General features: G+C 56.5%; 1 protein-coding gene across 11 annotated transcripts in view; it reads right to left on the bottom strand.

Annotated features, from left to right (window-relative positions):
* Positions 1-21,146, bottom strand: part of MROH1 (maestro heat like repeat family member 1) — a 117,112-nt gene that overhangs the window by 9,048 nt on the left and 86,918 nt on the right. For 8 of the 11 annotated variants that reach the window (XR_001819851.2, XM_037732459.1, XM_017511639.2 and 5 more), the window contains 19 exons: positions 17,427-17,534; positions 17,111-17,255; positions 16,964-17,004; positions 16,574-16,715; positions 16,190-16,242; positions 15,689-15,796; positions 15,273-15,392; positions 14,885-15,007; positions 13,816-13,962; positions 13,687-13,713; positions 12,718-12,840; positions 12,389-12,468; positions 12,088-12,202; positions 11,884-11,979; positions 11,126-11,230; positions 9,167-9,302; positions 8,945-9,057; positions 7,596-7,748; positions 1,319-1,473 (listed from right to left, as the gene is read on the bottom strand). Coding sequence is in view for 10 of the 11 variants with exons in the window: in XM_037732459.1 (XP_037588387.1) it covers positions 1,319-1,473; positions 7,596-7,748; positions 8,945-9,057; positions 9,167-9,302; positions 11,126-11,230; positions 11,884-11,979; positions 12,088-12,202; positions 12,389-12,468; positions 12,718-12,840; positions 13,687-13,713; positions 13,816-13,962; positions 14,885-15,007; positions 15,273-15,392; positions 15,689-15,796; positions 16,190-16,242; positions 16,574-16,715; positions 16,964-17,004; positions 17,111-17,255; positions 17,427-17,534 (2,090 nt within the window). In the remaining variant the exon portion in view is untranslated. The remainder of the gene's footprint in view (positions 1-1,318; positions 1,474-7,595; positions 7,749-8,944; positions 9,058-9,166; positions 9,303-11,125; positions 11,231-11,883; positions 11,980-12,087; positions 12,203-12,388; positions 12,469-12,717; positions 12,841-13,686; positions 13,714-13,815; positions 13,963-14,884; positions 15,008-15,272; positions 15,393-15,688; positions 15,797-16,189; positions 16,243-16,573; positions 16,716-16,963; positions 17,005-17,110; positions 17,256-17,426; positions 17,535-21,146) is intronic. The other 3 variants (XM_037732458.1, XM_017511638.2, XM_037732460.1) reach the window with 2 other exon arrangements.

Raw genomic sequence — 21,146 nt, 5'->3', positions numbered from 1 at the left:
GGAAACACAGGTCAGTACTGGCTGCGCCCAAGAGCAACGCCACGCGGAACGCAGGTCAGTAACGCCACGCGGGAAACGCAGGTCAGTAACGCCACGCGGGAAATGCAGGTCAATACTGAGTGCATCCTGGAGCAACAGCCATGATGGACTCGGGTCACCCAGCAACTCAGCCAGACCCAGACCTCAGCCCATGCTGGACTTCAGCAAGGACACAGGCAGCCACTTTTAAGGCAAACGCTAAAAGAAAAGGAACACACTGCAGGACTCCAAAGTGAGTGGAGAAAGTGAGGTAAAGGGGACACTGTCAATCTGAAAAAAGACAAGACTTTAAAAAAACCAACGTGACAGTGGATTTAAACTCACTCTATCAGTAACAAAATGCAGCTGTTTATGATGCATAACGTTGAAAACAAACACACAGAAAGGTCAACGGTGCCAGGGTGGAGCAGGGCACCAGACAAGCGCACGTCTGAACAGAAAGTGCCTGCGGGTCCCCCCTGCCAGGAGGAAGCATTTGAGCTGCGATGCACCTAATGGCAGGACCTCAAAGCATATGAAACAAAACCAAAACTGACAGGGTCAAGGACCAGGTGCAAGGAAACCTGCGTCCCACGGCAGCTGCACGCCCCTGCCTGCTGGGGGGAAGGGTCCCTCTGCCTTGCCCAGCACAGGGTCTCTGGGAGGTCACAGGCCTGGGCCAGCCTCTGTCCATGACTGGGATGGCAAAAAAGGAGGGGCCAGCAGACCCATGTTCTGAAGGCCTCAACGAGGATGGGGGACCCCCGTGGGCTGGCGGGTGATAGACACACCCTGCCCTTTGCTGGGAACTGGGAGGTATGTTTGGGAAGACACAGTGATACATGGTACAGACAGGGTTGTCCTTGGGCTACTGAGGAAGCTCAGATGGGGCAGTTCCTAGGGGTCTGCTCACAGGCAGCGGTGAACGCCCTGCAAGGACAAGGCCTGGGGCAGCTGGGACCAAGACACAGGGTGAGAGGCAGCCTCCAGTGTCTGCTGGAGCTTGGGGCCAACAGAGCAGCCAGGCAGCTTCGGGGCCTTAGAGGAGGGCAGAAACAGCAGCTCCCCTGTGGGGGTGCCATGCAGGGTCCACCAGGGCCAGTGAGAGTCCCAAGGCACCTGGAGAGAAGCAGTCCCCACAGGTACCTGAGAGGCTGGGGGCTGTCTCCATGTCACTTGCTGTCCCAAGTGGCCTAGAACCATGGGAACTCATGCAGAAAGCCAGGGTGCAAAGGCAGGTAGAGGGCCCAGGGGACCACCATTCCAGAAGGACCCCGAGCCTGGAGTCTGGGCTAGGTACCTGTCCAAGGGCAGGGGGCTGCCCAGGAGGCTGGACACCACGGCTGCACAGTGCTGGGTGGCCAGGAGGTACACGCTGTGCTGGGCGGCTGGCAGGACATGCTCTCCCTGGGCCTCCTGAAGCTTGGAGCGCAGCATGCTCATGATCTCGGGCACCTGTGGATGGGTGGGACATGGCAGTGAGGCCAAGTGTGGGGAGCAGCCCTAGGCACACATATGTCAGCCTGAGGGGGTGGGGCCACGGAGGAGGCCGCATGAGATGCAGAGCTCCGTACTGCTGGTGCCACCCTGAGGCACGGCCAGGATCTCCCGTGGGCTACAGACAGCCCAGAAGCCAAGGAATTGGAGCCACCACCTGGATTCCTCATGGAAACTGGCCAGCGCCCTGGGAGGCAGTGCAAGCACCAAGGGCACATGTGGCTGAGGTTGGTACAGAGCTGGGCAGGCGGCCAACAGAACCAGTGGCCCTGTGCCCTCACAGCACACCTGCTGGGTCCAACTCTTAGGCTCCCTTGGCAGGCCCACCAGAAGCAAGACCCACACAGCTGCCAACTGCACCCCTGCGGGAGTCGGGCTGGGGACCTAGACGGACAGGGAGATGGATTCTCAGACCGAGGCTGGAGCGGGGCCTGAGACACAAGGATGGGACTTGGGGGGCTGCAAGTTTGCGACTGTCCTGCTGCTCCAGAAAGCAAGTAAATGGAACATGGGCATGAGGACACTGGCTCACCCCCTAGTGCTGTAGCAGCATAGTATGTAAGCCTCACTCTGGGGGATGGCCTTGTCGCAAGGGGGTTCCCTGTCCATGGTGGGTATTGACCTGGGAGTCTCCTCTCCAGCCCCAGCCATGGTGACCCCGACTGACAAACGCCTACTGCACAGCTGGAAAATACCACTATCTGGGGTGAAAACAGACAAAGCAATGAGCTATGAAGTCAGGCTTGCCTCACCCACCCCAGGGTTCCTGGGCCAGGGCTAGGGTCCTACTTCCTGGCTGTGGCCAAGGGACCCACCAGATAGCCTGGGCAGCTGGAAAGAAGGGGCTGGTTCAAAGTGCAACAGCAGGTAGAACTGGAGAAGATTCTGACAACAGAAACTTCTGGGCCAGGACCCCACCACTTCTGTGGTGATGCCACAGTGTGGCGAGACATGGCTGAGGGGTGCAGGAGCCATGCCCAGTGGAAGGTGCCCAGGCACAGGCCAGTCCTTCCTGCTCACTGCCGCTCTCAAAGGAGCTGCAAACCTGTTGATGCTGCTTTCATTCCAAGACCTTCCAGTGCAGAGCTCAGTGCCCGGCTCCCTGCAGTAGCAGTTGTGTTCTGATGACCCGTTTCTTTGCCTTTTCCTCCACCTGTGAGCCCCTTGTTCTTGCCCAGCTACATCCCTGACAACTGCCAGAGCTGTGGAAGCTGTCTGCTTCATGCCCACTGGTTTCCTCTGTACTCCTGGCTTTTGGCAAGTTTTGACAGTGAGGAGGTGTTGAACTTCAAGCAAACATTTTTCCACACTGGATCTTGCTCCTCAGCCCTCCAGGGAGTGACTTTTTGCAGACAGACTTGCTTTAAAGCCAAGACCAACCTGATCACCCCATGATGTTATCTGAGCTGCTGGGCTGTGCCACCCACACTGGCTGCTGACACAGCCTCTCCATTCTCCTGAGTGGTGTGAGGGGCAATTACCCCTCTGCCAACACGCAGCCTGGGTAACTCCAGTGGACGCCCAGAGCAACTACTTCCACCGCCTTAGTGGTTATGGGTCCACTGGACTTGCCCACCTCTTTCTCGTCAATGTTGGCATTTTCTCAAAAACCTGTTGCTTTCACAATAGCTTTTCAAGTGTCTTGGAACACAGTTGTTTATGGATATATATACTTTGTTGTTCTTCAAATCTCTTAAATGCACGTATTTTTCCTCTTTCACTTACGTTTTGCTTTTTTTTTTTCCTGAACATCTTTCTTGAATTAATTACGTTTTGCTTTTATGGATGTCGGCTCTTTTCCCATGACTTGTCTTACAAGAGGTCTGTCTTGCTAATTGTTTCAGTGGGTTTATTAACTTCTCTAATATTTTCCTTACTTTTGCATATTTATTTTTTAAAACAACTTGAACCTATTGGTGCACAGATGCGCTTGAATCTATGCTTCTTACAAACTAGGGAAACAGCCCGGGTGCGCTGGGAGTGGAGGGCTTGCAGGGTGGGGACGGTTTCCACGGTCACCTCTTAGCTGTCGACTCTCACACACAGTCCTGAGCATGCTCCTGCTTCTGCAGGCTGCTGGGCAAAATCCATGTGGTCCCAGGATGAGGGGCAGCATTCCAGCTGTCTGCTCTGCAAGGCTCAGCTACACCTCACACCTTCCAGGCTATTCCAATGGTCTCTGGGTCGTGGCTCCTCCCTCCCTGGTAAGCCCCTGTGCAAGGTCCTCTCCCTTCCTGTCATGCTTGGCCCGGGTCACTGAGATGTTATTCAGAGCCCCAGAGTGTACCATTGTAAATGCACAGTTCCAGGGTTCCAGTGCACTCAGGGTGTACAACTACCACCCCCAAAGGAAACCTGTCTCAGCCGGGGCAACATGGTGAACTCTGTCTCTACAAAAAATACAAAACATTAGCTGGGCACGGTGGTGCACACTGGTAGTCCCAGCTACTTGGGAGGCTGAGGATGGAGAATCAACTCAGCCCAGGAGGTCACGGCTGCAGTAAGCTGTGATATCACAGCACTTCAGCCTGGGCAACAGAGCAAGACCCTGTCTCAAAAAAAAAAAAAAAGAAAAGAAAAAGAAAGCCCGTCTCCATTAGCAGTCACTCCCCATTTGCTCCCCAGTCCCTGGTCACCTCTGTTCTGTCAGTCACTATGGATTTGCCTATTCTGGACATTTCGTGAAAATGGGCTCATATGATTGTGGCTTTCAGTGTCTGCTTCTTTCACTGAGCATGATGTTTTCCGGGTTCATCTGCCTTGTAGCCTGTGTCAGAGCTTCATGCCCCTTTACGGCCCAGTGATGTTCTGTCGCACGGATGGACCACATTCATTTTCCCTATTCATTTGCAAAGTGATGGGCCCTGGGCTGCTTCCCAGATGGCACGAGGGTGCTGCTGGGAATGGGCTGCTGTGCACACCATGCTCCATTCTCTCAGGAAGATCCCTGGGCGCGACTGCTGGGTCACTTGGCAACTCCGTTTGGCCTTCCCAAGGTGGCAGTGCCACTTCCACCCCCACCTTTCACGTGGAGTCTCCTCTCCTGTCCTTTCCTCAGCCTCCCTGCACATCCCCTCAACCCGGGGAAGGCCGCCTCCTCCTCAGACACACCGGGCCTCAGGAGCCTGCTGTTCTCTTTCACGCCCTTTGCACTCTCTACTTCATTGCCATCTTGCTCTGGGGAAGGTCACATGTCACCCGATAGGGCCACAGGTTCTGATTCAATGTCAGAGGAACTCAAAGCCCAACAGCATCAGCCTGTCTCCGCCAGGGTCTCAGGGCAGGGAAGAACACAGAGGTTCGCCATGACAGCTGGGTACGTGATGCTGGCTCCAGGTGTGCCTGTAGGGCTGTGCTGCAGGCCTCTCGAGGCCTTAGCCTGGGGGTCAGCAATGCCCCTGCCCGGCTGGGCTGTGCTGAGTGGTGTGTATGCAAACCTGGGCTGGGAAGAAAAGAGCTGGACAGCTCCACTGTGCAAAAAGCACCATCTCAGAGCCCAGCAACAGCCTCAGTGTGATCCAGCCACTCCCCTTCTGGGCATGTCCCCAAAAGAACTGAAGGTAGGGACTTGAAGAAAAATTGCATAGCCGCATTCGGGAGAATCTGCCCAAGTGCCCATGTACACAGACACATGGAAAAGCACAACACAGCACATCCCACGCTGAGCCCGACCCAGCACCTGGGGCCGCCACCGCCAGCCTGGTCCTTCCCACACGAGGCTGACGCCAGCACCCAGGCCAGTCCATCCCATGCTGAGCCTGAACCAGCACCTGGGGCAGCCACCACTAGCCTGGTCCTTCTCTCACCATCTGAAGAGGTGGCCAGGGGTCCTTACTACTCTCAGATCTGACCTGGGGCCCCACTGCCTGCACAATAAAACCCAAGCCTTCGAATGGCTGCACTGAGCACCACACTCTGCCCCCACCACCCTCCAGCCTCCCGTCCCTCCTGGGCCCTGATGCCAGCATCTCCACCCTCAGCCTCTTCCTCCTGCTGTGCAGTAGCACTGGGACCTGGCTTTCCAGAAACCATACTGTGTGCAGCTCCCTTGGCATGGGCCCTGCACCAACACACTCCTCTTCTCCACTGGAACATTCCTGTTCATGCCCCTCCAGGGAGCTATGTGCAGTATACGTATATCCAATGGAGAAGCTTTCTGTGTATGTATATCCCTGACACAGAAAGCACTCCCACCAGCTGGGCACGGTGGCTCATGCCTGTGATCCTAGCACTTTGGGAGGCTGAGGTATGTGGATCACCTGAGGTCAGGAGTTCAAGACCATCCTGGCCAATGTGGCGAAACCCCTTCTCTACTAAAAATACAAAAATTAGCTGGGCGTGGTGGTGCGTGCCTATAATCCCAGTTACTTGGGAGGCTGAGGCAGGAGAATCGCTCGAACCTGGGAGGTGGAGGTTGCAGTGAGCAGAGATCATGCCACTGCACTCCAGCCTGGGCAACAGAGCAAGAATCCGTCTCGGGGTTACGGAGCAGGGGAAGCACTCCTACCAATCAATAAGAAAAGCACAGGCAAAAAGACTGGTATCCTCTCAAAAGGACACAGCCGAGTCATCAGTAAACACACAAACGAGTGTTCACCTTCACAAGCCACCGAGAAACACAAATGAAACTCAAACAGAAGCGGACGCACACTCATTCGGAAGGGTGGGAAATGCATCGATGGGCAAGGCAGGCATGCAGGAGCCAGCCATGTTCCCGTGGGAGGAGAGAGGGCCCCTGTCCAGGGATGAGCACCAGGGCCTGGCCTTCAAGCCTTATTGCTATTGTGGGCATGTCCCCAGCTGCAACGGGCCCTCAGCTCCAAAGGACCTGGACCCTGTGACAGCCGTAACTGGGAACTGCCCAAGTGTTCATGGAGACAGACGGATGAACACTCGTGATACTTTCCCGGTGGAGTGTGGGCAACAGGCAAGTGTAGTGACAACGGGCACAACCTCACACATAGCACAGAGCGTCACACAGAGCACGGAGCGTCACACGCAGCACTGAGCCTCACACGCAGCACGGAGCCTCACACGCGGCACGGAGCGTCACACACAGCACTGAGCCTCACACGCAGCACGGAGCCTCACACGCAGCACGGAGCGTCACACGCAGCACAGGGCGTCACATGCAGCACGGAGCGTCACACAGTGCACGGAGCATCACACGCAGCACGGAGCATCACACGCAGCACTGAACGTCACACGCAGCACGGAGCCTCACACGCAGCACGGAGCCTCACACGCAGCACAGAGCGTCACACACAACACAGAGCGTCACACGCAGCACGGAGCCTCACACGCGGCACGGAGCCTCACACGCGGCACGGAGCGTCACACGCGGCACGGAGAGTCACACGCGGCACGGAGCCCCACCCACGGCACGGAGAGTCACACGGCACAGAGAGTCACACACGGCACTGAACCCCACACACGGCACTGAGCATCAGCTGCAAACCACTGCATGGAGGCCGCATAGTGAGAGGCAGCGGTGGGGCTGGGATGGGGGTGAGGCAAATGAGGGGCGGGGCAGCACGAGAGTGCCCACCCACTGCTGGACCCTGGAATCCCTCAGCTAGGTGGCCTCCTGGGGAGCCAGGTGAGCCCTCTGTCCATGTCCATGCCAGCAATGCACGCAGGGGGCTCCGCCAGGTCTCAGGAAACATTAGTGCTTTCACGTGCCTTTCCATTTCCTTTCCCCCTTATTCTCTCAGCACCAGTTTTTGCCAAATTCTAACCCCTGTCTTCAGAAATAAGAGAAACATTTGTCTATAGCAGTCCTGCAGGGAGAAGGAGCAGAGCAGTGAGGGTCACACCCTGGGAGGGCCAGGGAAGGCAGTGAAGGACAGGCCAGGGCCAGCCTCACCGCGCCCACACCCGAGGTGCCACCTCTCTGGGAGCCACTGCCCTGCCCACCCCACCCTACCCTCTCCCACCTTCTCCTGGAGCTGGAGGCCCACTCCTGCCCTGCCCTCCCGCCCTACCCCATCCTCTCCCCGAGCCATGCCCCACTCCTGCCCCGCCCACCCCACACCTCCCACACCTCCCACCCTCTCCCACCCTCTCCCACCTTCTCCCACCTTCTCCTGGAGCGCTCCGCCCCGCTCCTGCAGCAGGCAGTTGATCATGACGGTAGCTGCTCGTGAGCAGTTCTGGTCGGGGTCTCCCAGGCCCTCAAACATAGTTAGCAAGAGGCTGATGAGCTGGTCTGGTGGGAGGCGCCTGGCAATGATCTAGAGGAAGGTGATGCCGGAAGGTTGGGGAGGAAAGGGGAGCACCTCCAACATCACTTCTCATAGGCATTGCCTCAAGGGCTTGCTTCAGGGCAGGAGGCCATGTCCCTCCTCACAGCCCTGCCCCGCCTTCCAGCCCTGTGCCTTCAATAAGCTCGAAGCACATGGGTGGGGTCTCGTTCTCCAGAAGCTGCCAGGGCCTGCTGCAGCGTGGCAGGCTCCTGGAAGGCGGTGCCTGGGCAGCTGCAGGCTGGGTCACAGCACCCTCCTCGGCTCCCTCTGGCCAGTGAAGTGGGCTGGGAGCAGCCTGTGGTGCAGTCGCCCTGGAGCTCTCTAGAACACGGGGTCATGGGCAGATGAGCCTTGGCTCACACCTGTAATCTCAGCACCAGAAAGGGCCCAGTTGACCCCCCTCCTTCCTCTGTAGGAGACACAGTCTCTGGACCTGGAAGGCCATTCCTAAGCACCAGATGGAGACAGGCAGTGCCCACCTTGGGAACCCACATGAGAGCACTGAGGGAGGGGCAGCTATCTTATCCTCTTGGAGGGACTTTTTTTTTTTTTGAAATGCAATTCTTTAATAGAACTCAAATTTGTGTTTTAACATGCTGAGCCTCAGAGTGGACCAGGCAGGCATGGGTTAAGAGGGATGCAGTGCCCAGGGCCATCCTCCCTCCAAATGGCAGTGGGCAAAGCACCTTGACCAGCTGGAGCCAAAGGCAGGGCCCAGCCCTGGCCCCTTGGCAAGAGGGCTACAGCCTGCTGCACCCACAGGCGATGACCCCAGCCCCCTACATGGCTCTCGGGTAGGCTTTGGGCACAAGTGCTGCACAAAGCAGCCCCTGGAGATTCTGTTCCAGAAAACTGCATGTTCACGAGCAGGCCAGGGTGTAAGTGGCAGGCAGAGGGCGGCTGGGCCTTGTGGTATCCCATTCCCTCCTCAGCCTCTGCCAGATATCAAGACAAACAGCACCTTCCTCTTGCATGGACTGCACTGCCCCAGCATAGGTGGATGTGGGTGATGGGGCCAGTACAGGGCAGCGCCAGCAACACAAACACCCAGGCCCCTGCCCCTTGCCCACTGGCCATGGGTGGCACTTACAGAGGCTAGGGGAGGCCAGGTGCTGCCTCGGAAGTCCCTGTTAGCCCCAGACAGTGCCAGCCTGCCTTCCGGCCGCAGAGCTCCCAGCTGGTACCTGGCCTACACTGTGGCAGGTGTGGAAGAGAATGGCGGGGTCAGGGTGCGCGAGGCCATCCTTGAGGCTGAGGAGCCGCTCCACCACGTCATCGCGGTAGTCCCGGGAGAAGCCTGAGAGGCGACAGGAAGGGGCAGTCGGGCCCAGGCCCTCCCTGGTGATCCCGCAGTTCCTGGCACCCCTGCATGGCCACTGGCCTCTGGGCCCCCGACAAGGGCTCACCCTCATAGCCGAGCTGGAGGTAGAGCAGGGAGTGGACACAGTCCATAGCCTCCTGGCGGGTGGCAGGCCACAGGTCCGCACACCTCGGGGAGAAGAGGCCGACGAGGAGACCCAGGTTGTGGAAGGGTACCAGGGCCTGGAGGAGGAGATGGCTGGGCTATTGGAACGCTCGGGGTGGGCAGATGCCACCTACACCCAGAGGAGGGCTAGAGCGTGGCCAGGAGTGCTGCTAGCGTCCATGAAGCTCTGGGCCCTTGCTGTGGCCAACGTGGCCCCCAGTGGGCTCCTCCCTCCCCTCCCGCTGCAGTGTGGGACCCCGCTCAGCTCAGCTTTGACTACACCCAGACCACACAGGATCCCATGCTGGTCCCCTGATTTGGGTGAGGACAGTACTGTACAAGACCCCCTTGCACCCTGACTGCTTCTGGTCCCACCTTCCAGAGCCTTTCTGTTCTCCTCAGTCCTGCCCCTCCCATGCTCCTGCTTCCACACCTCCTCCCCAGCACATGCACCTGTTACCCTCCCACCACTTGCTCCCTTCTCAGCCCCCACACGGGAGGCCTTCCTGGGAGGTGCTCCTACCCGGCCCTTGCACTGGCTCCCAGGCTCTGAAGCTCTATCAGATGGAAACCGTGCATCTACCTTGGTGCCAATGAAACTCCTCATCCCCAAAATCACCATGAGTGAGAAAGAATTTCAAGTCAGAGGGAAAGGCTGGAATGTTAGCTAAAGACTGCCGGTAAGCCACCATGTTCTTGGTGAGGTTAGACACAGGCCACACCACTCACCAAGGTAAGCTGCAGCCAGACCAGGGTTATGTGATGGGCAGGCCATGAAAGCATGCAGGTGGGAGGAGCCCTCAACACACAAGATTTGCTCACACAAAGAATGAAAGTTTCAGCTGAGTGAAACTTTCATTACAGGCGTGAGCAGTGGCTCACGCCTGTAATCCCAGCACTTTTGGAGTCTGAGGCTGGCGGATCACTTGAGGTCAGGAGTTCAAGACAAGCCTGGCCAACATGGCAAAACCCCATCTACTAAAAATACAAAAATTAGCCAGGCATGGTGGGTGCCTGTAATCCTAGCTACTCGGGAGGCTGAGGCAGGAGAATCGCTTGAACCCAGGAGGTGGAGGTTGCTGTCAGCCAAGGTCATGCCGCTGTACTCCAGCCTGGGTAAGAGAGCAAGACATGTTTTCAAAAAAAAAAAAAAAAAGAAAAGAAAAGAAAGAAAGTTTTGGTGCATTAAAAAAAGGCCAGGTGCAGTGGCTCATGTCTGTAATCCCAGCACTTTTGGAACCCAAGCCAGGAGGATCACTTGAGCCCAAGAGTTCAAGACCAACCTGGGCAATGTAGCAAGACTCCATCTCTACAAAAAATAAAAGAAGATTAGCTGGGTGTGGTGGCGTGCACCTGTAGTCTCAGCTACTCAAAGCCAAGCCGAGAGGATCACTTGAGCCCAGGAGTTCCAGGCTGCAGTGAGCCATGTTTGTACCATTGCACTACAGCCTAGGCAACAGAGTGAGACCCTATCTTAGGGAAAAAAAGAGAGAGAGAGAGAAAGAAAAGCCTAGAATAATCCTGATATATGACAAAAAGTTATTTAGCAAAATCTACTCTCTGTTCCTGATAAAAGTTCTCATTAAAATAAACAGATGCTTCTGGAACATGATAAGAAAATGTTGTCAACCAATTCAAGCACTGTGCTTACCAGTGAAGCCCTGGAGACCAGGGGTGCACGTTCCTCCTGGCTAACAGTAGCCCCTGGTGACCATGGACTACACTCTGGGCAGCCATCCCTGACAACTCCCGGCCTTGACAGGCCCTCAATCCACATCTCCAGGAAGAGGACTGTGGCGTGAGCTGGGGTGGCGGCCAGAGGAAGCCAGGAAGCCTGCTTGCACTCTAGGTCATGGGTGTCACAGGGAGCAGCACTCTGGCCAGGGACCCAGGTACTCACGCTGACATGCAGGTGCTCCAGGAAGTAGCGCAGCAGGTGGGCACTTACGCCCAGGGCCCGTGCTCGCTCGTGACCTCTTGGGGACTTGATCCATGGGCTCAGGTGCTGAGGAAAAGGGGGCTTCACACAGGCACTGCTCAGAGGGCAGCCCTGGGAGCAGGAGCCTTGAGCACTGTGGGCCAGCTCAGTGTCCCTGCCGGGCCATCCTTACCAGCCGACAGGGGGCCAAGCCGGGACCCAGAGTGGTGCCAGCCACAGGCCACCACAGCTCCTCTGGCCCTGCCACTTTGTCCTCCAGTCTGGTCATAGACACAGGCCAGCCCAGGTGAACCCGGGGCCAGCGAGACTGTGGAGGCACAGGGTGGAGCCCACTTTGGTCCTAAAAGAACACACTCTGAGCATGGGGGTCGGCCCCGTCCTAGCCTACCACAGCACCACCCTGGCAGCGGCCCCCAGACAGTAGGAGCCATGGGTACCCATGGGCCCATTCATCCCTGCAACATGCAGTGGCGGGAGAGGAGGACAGGCTCCAGAGGTCCCACCAGGGTCAGGGCCTCCCCCATCTGCTTGCCGGTCCAGATCGGGGGATGCACCTGCCTGTTCATAAACCGCCCCCAACTGCAGAGAGCACCAAACTGTCCCTGTGGTGCCCCCAAGGGGAGAGAGGGCCAGGAGAGGCAGGTGAGGGGCCAGCAGCCAGGTGGAGCCCCCTCCGTGCCCCCATCCCCACCCCCACGACAGTTCCCACCCCTGCATACCTCAATCATGATCTGTAGGCCCTGGGGGGTCATGTTCTGCTGTAGAAGGCTAGTCAGCAGATCCTCAAGGGCGTGCAGCGTGTCCAGATACAGAGACTGGAAGGAGAGCCAGGCCACCCGGCCCCACCAGTGACCCCACTGCCTATAGCGGCCTTCCCGCTGCTCCCACGGTTGTGGACACAGGCAAGGGAAACACGGGGATACCTCCTTGCAGCCTCCGTCCTCCCCCTTGGGCTCAGGCAGCAGGGCCATGACACTGTGCAGGCAGCCATGGATCACATTGGCCCAGGCCTGCTTGTCCAGCGCCGGCTCCACGGAGCTAAGTGGCAAGTTAAGGGCCCCAGACAATGATCCTGAAGCTGAGGCCTGGACACCCAGCAACCTCCAGGCATGTTTAATCTGCTCCAAATCATGGCAGCACCCCATGCAGCGCGCACACACACACACACACACACACACACACACACAAAGATGCACGGGTCTGTGCAGAGGCAAGAAAGGATACACCAAGTAAGTGCAGGTGAGCATGGCTTTCTTCCGAATAGGTGTCCTCAGGGAGTCCAGAGGCTCTGCCCTGATGAACTCCTGGGTGAGGCAGGTGCATGACTCAGTCCTTAGAGGAAGTGCCAGCTTCTCCTCCCTGGTCAGCCTCTGCCCCCCAGCCTAAGGGACAGGCGGGACCCGAGGAGCAGAGCCCCATCAGTCCCTAATACAGCCCCTCCCATGTTCCCAGGCTATATTCATGTTATCCCCCTTGGTGCTCCCCAACCCCACCTCTGACCTCAGTCTCCCAGGAAGCTGCTTAAGGACCAGCCAAGCCACGGCTGCACTCACCATCATCTGCGCCACCAGCTCTGCTTTCCGGCTAAAGTGGAAGGAGCCAGCCTGGGTGCTGCTGCAGATGGCGTGGCTGATCATGCACACACTCTGGATGAGGCACAGCTTCAGGGCTGGGTCCTGCAAGGACACAGAGCTACAGGAGCCGCCCATGCCTGCTCTCCAGGGCTGAACCTGCACACACCCCTTTTCTTTCCTCTGAAGCCAGATGTGCTGCACTCTGCTCTCAAAGGAGCTCTCCAGCCAGCCCTCTTGCTTATCAAAGTCCGTGGGGAAGAAGAGGGGGACCCAGGGGTCCCCCGTGTCACACTCCAGGGAAGACAGACCGTAGAGCAGACACTGTGTGGTGTGGCCAGAAGGCTCCCCACGGCAGAAGAGCCCTCCAGGGGCCGGGAAGAAAGTCTCTCAGAACAGCCCCACACTCCCAACCACCACAGGAGAACCAGAAGGGTCTGTTCTCACAGAGGAGCTGACTGTCCTGAGAGAGGGTCCTGTCAGGTTAGTGCCAGGGACGACAGAGGGAAACTTGTTAGTGAGGCTGCAGTGAGGTCTTGGGGGCCAGTGGAGCCTGCACTGACACTTCCACTGGTTTTGGGCCTTGGCCCCTCTACTAGGTGCTCACTGAGGTCCGGGGAGGTGCAGCCCCCATGAGCATTGGGGAGCAGAGCCAGAGGAGGTTCCAGCTGTCCTGGGACGGGTGAGGCTGGCTGAACTTCCTGGGTGGGGTGGGGCGACAGCCCACGACCCAGCCCCTCCAAGGTGCAGACGCCTCCCTTCCTCCCACTGCCGCCCAGGGCCCAGGCCAGGGCAGGAGCCCTGGGTGATGCTTTAGAATGCCCCCCGGGGACTGAGACCAGGAAGCCCCAGCAAGCTCCCCTTCCAGCCTCTGCCCATGAAGCTCAGCCCGCCCAGAGGAGAGCCAAGAGGGGAGAAGCCAGTCCAGCACTTAATTCCTATACACTGTACCTTGGTTTCTACCTTTACTCCCAGAACCTGAACAACAAAAAGTGAAATGAGTTAAGATGTGAGGCTGGCACCAGCGTGAGTCCCTGGCGGCCCCAGCTCCCGGTGTAGCAGGCCCCCCACGATGCCCACCTTGGTGTTGAAGTGCTGGAAGATGTTCCGGAGGATGTCCGACTCCACTTTGGCCAGCACCAGCTCTCGGGGGGCCCGGGCTGCCACGTGGCCGTAGCACAGGATCAGTGCACTCTTCACCTTCTCCACCTCGGTCTCGCTCCGGTCCTGAGAGGCCAGAGGAACCAGCGGGACTTCAGTTACACAGTTACACTCCCCGACAGGAAGCCTCAGCCTCAGAGACTCCTGCACTCCTCCCAGATGAAGGGCCAGAGCCAGTCAGTGACAACAGAGGCATGGGGCAGCCGAGCAGGGCTACCTGAAGCTGGGGATAGGGAGAACCTCTTTGAAACGGCCAGGAGCACAGGCAGCTGGCCAGGCACGGACCCACTGGGCACTGAGTGGCAGAGGATGAGGGCCGAGGCTACATGGGAGGGTCAGGCGGAAGGCAGCCCAGAGGAGCTCCAGGCCCCACCCTTGCTGCGCTGCAGACCTGCCCCCGTGTGCCCAGCAAGGGCTGAGAGGCCCTGTGAGCTTGGCCCAGCCCTCAGATGCTGTAACTGAGACAGTTATGGGACACAGAATATAGAGGGACCATGGCTGGGGTGGGGGCCTGCAGCAGGGGCCCACTCCTTCCCTAAACCAGGCTGAGGTTCCACCAGAACAGCCAGTGGCTTTGGCAAGAACGCAGAATCTACCAGCCACTAGCAGGCAGAGGCCTGCGCCGGCCACGAGCCCCTCTCATCACCCACGCCCAGCAGAGACTTGGCCCTGGCCACAGCTACCTTTGCCTCCAGGAGACCATTCTGCTCCCTCCCCACTGGGCGCGCCCACAAAGGCCCCGCCCACACACAGGCCCTGCCCACAGAGGGGATGCAGGAGCAAAAAGTGCTCCAGGGAAGGAGCCAGTTTCCCGCCCCACCCCACCCTGCAGGGCACGCCCCGAGCCTCAGTTTCCTGCCCCACCCCACCCTGCAGGGCACGCCCCGAGCCTCAGTTTCCCTCCCCACCCCACCCTGCAGGGCACGCCCTGAGCCTCAAACTTGTGGAAAGACAGCTGTCCCCAGCCTTGCACCCGTGTCTGCCTCACCTTAAAAATGTTGAGGATGCCGATGGATTTTCTGAACACCTCTGACCTCACGAAGTCTTCCAGCTGGGCCAGCGTGTCCTCAAGGTGGGAGATGGCACAGATCCCAAAGCAGCAGGCGAGGCCCTGGGGAGCAGTACACTCACCCCCGGCAGGGGAGGGCCCTTGCTGCCACACACGCACGCACACAGTCACGCGTGGCACACCCACATGTACACCCCCGTGCACACCTGCATACACAGCTGCACACTGTGTACACACCTGCTCTGTCACATATGCACACCACACGTGTATGCACACATGCACGCACAGGCTGCCTCGGAGAACAGCAGGTGGCTGCCAACCTCCAGCCCTGGGGGTTCCAGGGCTTCTGCAGGGACAGGGGTCCCACCTCGCGTTCTGCCTCCTCCTGATATCTGGCCATCTCCAGCAGCTCCTGAAGGTGCTTCCTCACCACCTCCTTACTTGAAGCAGCACCCAGGGTGGTGCCTATGCATTTGTACAGGAAGTTCTGAAACAAAACCGGAGAACACGGCTGTGCCTGACTCCTGAGTACAGGGAGACCAGCGCTGCCCGGAATGCACCTCCCACTCACACACTGGTGAGAACTGCAGGGTGAGTCCGGGGCAACATCTGACGAATGACGTGGAGATGGGGGGCTCTCGCACCTCCCAGCCCTCAGCCACCGTGAGGAGGCTCTGCCAGGCCACCAGGGCCACGGCAGACAGGCCCAGACAGCAAATGACAGACACGAGACCCAGGAATTCAGAGCCCAACAACCACACTCAGCACCCCAGCAGGCCCCACCTTCTCCTGGGGCACCCCATCGTAGCAGGGCAGCTGCCTGCACAGCTCCAGGCTCAGCTGGCAGATCCATGCGTTGTCAGAAACAATGGCCAGGGTGTCTTGCAGGAACTGTGGGCGAAGATGCCACTGAGGGGCTGGGAGCCCAGGCCCTCACAGGGCTGGCTGGGGCCTGGGCGTGCCACCGTCGCTGCAGGGGCTGCGGGCACCTTCCAGCGGAGGCCAGGAGTGGCAGGGTAAACCCTCGGTGGGCAGCCAGGCCGAAGCTGGCTCACCAGGCAGGGTGAGAGGGGGCCCCCATCACCTGGGGCTGTGGCTGCTAGGCGGCTCGTGCCTTGTTACAGCACAGCTCCCCCCGCAAGGCTGCTGGGATCCTCAGCCTCGACTCTGCCTGCTCGTGGGCTCCCCAGCCACACCACAAAGTGAGGTTGGGGCAGGTGGCCCAGCCTCTGCCATGCCTAAAGGCCCAGGATGGACCATGCTCTGACCACCCCCAGTGCTCACCATCAACAGCCTCTTCTCCCACTCCTCCTGTGGCAGGGTCTCTTCTGTATGCTCTGAAACGACAGCCGCCCAGGCCAGCCCTTTCCAACACGCACAAGTGGGGCTCACAGCCCAGCACCTGCCCTGAAGCTGAGAGTGCTCAGCACAGCCAGGCCCCACCAGCCCCACCGGCCCCTCCACCCCACGCCTGCTCTCAGGAAACACCCAGCAGGAGAGCCTTTCAAGCCCCAGGCCATCTGGGGCCCTTCTTGGACCACAGAGGAGGCTGTTTTTTCCAATTACACAACCCTAGTCCCCACTGGCCACCCTAGTGCCACCTGGCAAAGGTCAGAGAAGAGCTGCTTTCCCCACAGGACCATGCACCCACCCTGACCCCAGCCTCACCGTCCAGGTACCCCAGCAGCAGTGGGACAGTTGTCTCCCAATGCTGACCCAGCAAAGGGTGAATGTTAGGGTGCAGAACACTGAGGAGACGCAGCGCTGCCACCCCACGTCCGTCCCCCAGGTAGGGACTGGAAGACACAACCTGAAGATAGGCAGAGTGGGAGCCGGGTCTGAGCAGGGAGTGCTGGCCGTGCCTACAACCTGCCCCTGCAGGGCCATAGCACCCGAGAGGGGGCCTGGCTCTTCCTGAAGCTGGGCCGCCCATGTAGAGGAAAACCATGCCTGAGCCCCAACCGTGGCTGCCCACTGAGAAGGTAGCCCCTTCCCAGCCTGGGTGGAGCACGGGGACACATGGGGGCACCGGGCATGCTGTGAAAGGGCGAGGCTCACCAACAGTCTTGCAGTTACAGCATAGGGAGACGGGAGGCTCGCTGGAGATGAGAGGGGGAAACAGTCAGTGAAGGGCCTGGGACTGGGATCAGGAACTGGAGGATGGGGAGGTGGGGCAGGAGCAGGGAGGTGGGGTGTGGCGCGAACCATGGGTGTCATATTGGATGAGGAAGGTGTCGGCCCCGGCCTCCTGCCTCTTCTGTGCCAGATGCATGAGGCTCCTGCAGAGTGGAGTCAGGGCCCCGGTGAAGCGCACAGGCGTGAGGAACTGGAGCAGGTATGGCCAGAGGACCTGAGGGAGCAGAGGGCCCGGTCTGCGTCTGCCCAGAGGAGGTTCCTTGCAGACAGGGCCGTGCCAGAGCTTTGAAAGTTGAGACAGACCCTTTGCTGGGCCTGAGCACCCTGGGCCACTACCCTGGAGAGCTCTGTTGTCACCAGGCAGGGACAGGTGCCATGCACTCACGTGATTCATCCTGTCCACGGTGGTGCTGACCAGGTAGAGGGTGCGCACGCTGATGGCCCGCACGCTGTCGGCCTTGGGGTCCTCACTGCCGGGGCCTGGCTTCTCAGGCTGGAGGAAGGCAAAAGGCAAAAGCGTGCGTGGGCGGCCATGGCCCTGGGCCTGAGGACACAGCCTGCCCGGAAGCAGGCTAGACCCCAGACCTTGCCACAGGACAGGTGCACTGCACCCCCTGCCATAGACAGGAAAGGCACTCTCTGCTAAGATCACCCAAGAAAGCAGGCTCACCTGCCTCAGTTCTCATCTCCAAAACAAACAAAACCTTGAGCATTTCCTAGGCTACTGACTCTATAAAAAATGACTCTGCTCCTGACATTGCAATGCCTGCAGGGGGAGGAACCAGATAGCCTCTGTGGGAATGTTAACCATGTCAGAAAACCTGGTTCCCACTAGGACTCCACCCAGCTTCGGCAGCCACAGTGGGCCGGATGCCTGACGCCCTCTGTGTACACTCAGCTCCCTGGGAGGCGTCCCTTCAAGATGACTTCTGTTTCCACACGTTCCATTCAGGTTTTGAAATACCAAAAACTAAAAGCTCAACGACAAAGAGGCATTGAAAAAATGGCAACATGGGAGGGACTTCTAATCTCTCTCTTTCAGAAGCCAAAAGTCACACGAAAAAAATAGTGATATTTGGGCCTTGAACATCAATTTTTACAGCAGGCTCTAAAAATATAGATAGACCTTTATACCAAACATGCACAAGCCACTTTGAAATCCTGACCATTAGGGCAAAAATAATATTGCAACCAACACTTAAAAGCAGAAATCAGTCTGGCCAGATTCAATATAACAATAAAATGCAGATCCACAACCACCCTGAAAACCTATCGACCTGGAGATTTTAAAGATCATGAAAATCGTTTCGGTTAATAAAGAAACCAAATAGAAATTGCAAACTACCTGATATCGAGCACTGAGGGCATACTCCAACTCCACCAGAAACACAAATGTTAGGATGAAGACCAAGGACAATGCTTACACAAAAAAGTGCACCAAAAGTACCACAGCAGGGAAAAACCCTAAGACAGGGTATGAAAAACTATCACCATGAAATAAAGGATTCAATTCAGGGAACGAATAATGCAACGACTCACTGAGGAAGAAATAACTAACTTGGAAGAACAGACTGCTGAAGACTTCAAGGAAGAAGAAATTTTAAAAGAATGAAAGAAGGAAACGCTAAAAGATGTGAAGACACCAGGTGCAGTGGCTCACGCCTGTAATCCCAGCACTTTGGGAGGCCAGGGCGGGTGGATCACCTGAGGTCAGGAGCTCGAGACCAGCCTGGCCAACATGGTGAAACCCTGTCTCTACTAAAAATACAAAAATTAGTCAGGCATGGTGGCAGTCACCTGTAATCCCAGCTACTCAGGAGGCTGAGGCAGGAGAATAGCTTGAACTCAGGAGGCGGAGATTGCAGTGAACCCAGATCATGCCATTGCACTCCATCCTAGCAGACAAGAAGAAGACTGAGTCTTTAAAAAAGAAAATGTGAAGACAGCAGTGCTAGCGTTCAGATAACAGATACCCAGAGTCAGAGTAATACAAAAACAAGGGCAAGAAATACTCGAGAAATAAAGAAGCTAGCTTCCCAGAAACAGAAGAGGAGAGGCTCATTGAAGGGCCCGAAGAGCAGAAGCACAGGCAGCCCTCGGTGAACTGGGACGCCTTCCTGCACCAGAAAGGGAAACCAGGCCACAAGACAGGGGCCTGTGTGCTCAAAGGGGTGCTACTAAGTGTGGGACAGCTTGACCAACAGGCCAGCAACAGGAACCGCGCATGGACCGTTATGTAAAACAGCAAAACAGGAGTCCACGCTGAGAGAGATGTATGCACATAAGAACAGGAGAGGCTCTGTCACCACAGAGGCCAAAGTACAGCAATATCACTGGAGTTAGAAAATCATCCATGGATGATAGAAACAATTGATGTTGACTACAGTTTATTTATTTTCTGGGATGGAGTCTTACTCTGCCACCCAGGCTGGAGTGCAGTGGGGTGATCTTGGCTCACTACAACCTCCACCTCCTGGGTTCAAGCGATTCTCCTGCCTCAGCCTCCTGAGTAGCTGGCATTACAGGCACCCGCCACCATGCCCGGCTAATGTTTTTGTATTTTTAGTAGAGATGGGGTTTCACCATGTTGGCTAGGCTGGTCTCGAACTCCTGACCTCAAGTGATCCGCCCGCCTTGGCCTCCCAAAGTGCTGGGATTACAGTTGTGAACCACTGCACCTGGACTGATGCTGACTAAAAGTTTAATCACAAGAAGCTGTTTACTTAATTCCAAGATCTCCCTACGAACTACTCATTTACTACAAAGTGGAAGCAGCAACTTTCCAGGGCAGAAACTGAGCACAGACAAGTGATCAGACTTAACGAGATAACATGGAAACAAGCCAACACTGGGACCCCCGATACGACACACTGGTGGGGCACGCAAGACTTCATGAGAGTCCTCCCAAAACTGCATCATCTGGGTCAGATCGTGAGGAGACACCAGCACACCTGAGCTACTCAACAAAATAACTGCTCTCAATTCTTTGAAAGTATCCAGGCCAAGAAACACCAGGGCAGGAGGCCAACCGAACACAGCAGCCACACAAAGTAAGTGTCTGGACTGCACCGTGCACCAGAAAGCAATTAAAGGGACAGACTGGGATGACCGAGGAAGCGCGTGATCAGGTGACACTGTGGCCTCCATGCTGAATTTCCTGATTCCAGCAGCTGGACTGTGGTTATGCAGAATAATGTCCTTATTCTTAGGAAATAAGGTATTTAGTAGTCAGTGATAAAGGGACACAATGTCTCAAATTTTCTCTCGAGTTGGAAAAAAATTGTGCACGTATGCACAGGTGTAGTGTGTACAAATTATATGAAGAATACCACACAAAGGCATAAGAAAAGTATACACCATGATCTCTTATAAATATAGACATGAAAATCCTCAACAAAATACCAGCACACTGAACACAACAATGTATACAAATGATTATACACCATGATCAAGTGGGATTTATCCCAGGAATGCAAGTTGAACATCTGAAATCACCTAATGAAATATATCATATCATATAAAGAACAAAAATGACAAGCTCCTCTTGGAAACAGAAAAAAAGCACATAAAATTTAGTACTTCTTCAAAATATTCAACAAAGCAGGACTAGAAGGCAGCATCCGTGACCTGATGAAGGCCCACAGAGGGAGTCACACCTGATGGTGCTGGCCTAAATGCTTCTACACAAAGAGACAGAATAAGACAAGGGTGTCTGTTCACACCCATTTCACTCAACAGTATTGGGCATTCTAGCTGGGACAACTCAGCAAGAAAATTAAATAAAAGCATCCAGATTGAAAATAAAGAAGTAAAACTATAGTTGTAGATGATATATTCTTTATAGAAAATCCTAAGAAATCCAATAAAAACTATTATAACTAATAAGGAGGTCCAACAAGATTGCAGTATACAAGATCAATATGAAAGAATAATTGTATTTCTATATAGTAGCAAAGAATAAACTTAAAATGAAATTAAGAAAATAATTCAGGCTGGGTGCTGTGGTCCCCACACTTTAGGAGGCTGAGACGGGTGGATGGCTTGAAGTCAGGAGTTTGAGACCAGCCTGGCCAACATGGTGAAACCCCATCTCTACCAAAAAAAA

Source organism: Cebus imitator, unplaced genomic scaffold (assembly GCF_001604975.1).
Source record: "Cebus imitator isolate Cc_AM_T3 unplaced genomic scaffold, Cebus_imitator-1.0 Scaffold449, whole genome shotgun sequence".
Lineage (NCBI taxonomy): Eukaryota > Metazoa > Chordata > Mammalia > Primates > Cebidae > Cebus > Cebus imitator.
The sequence above is the reverse complement of the archived record's forward strand: the minus strand, read 5'-3'. Positions and strand labels throughout refer to the sequence as shown.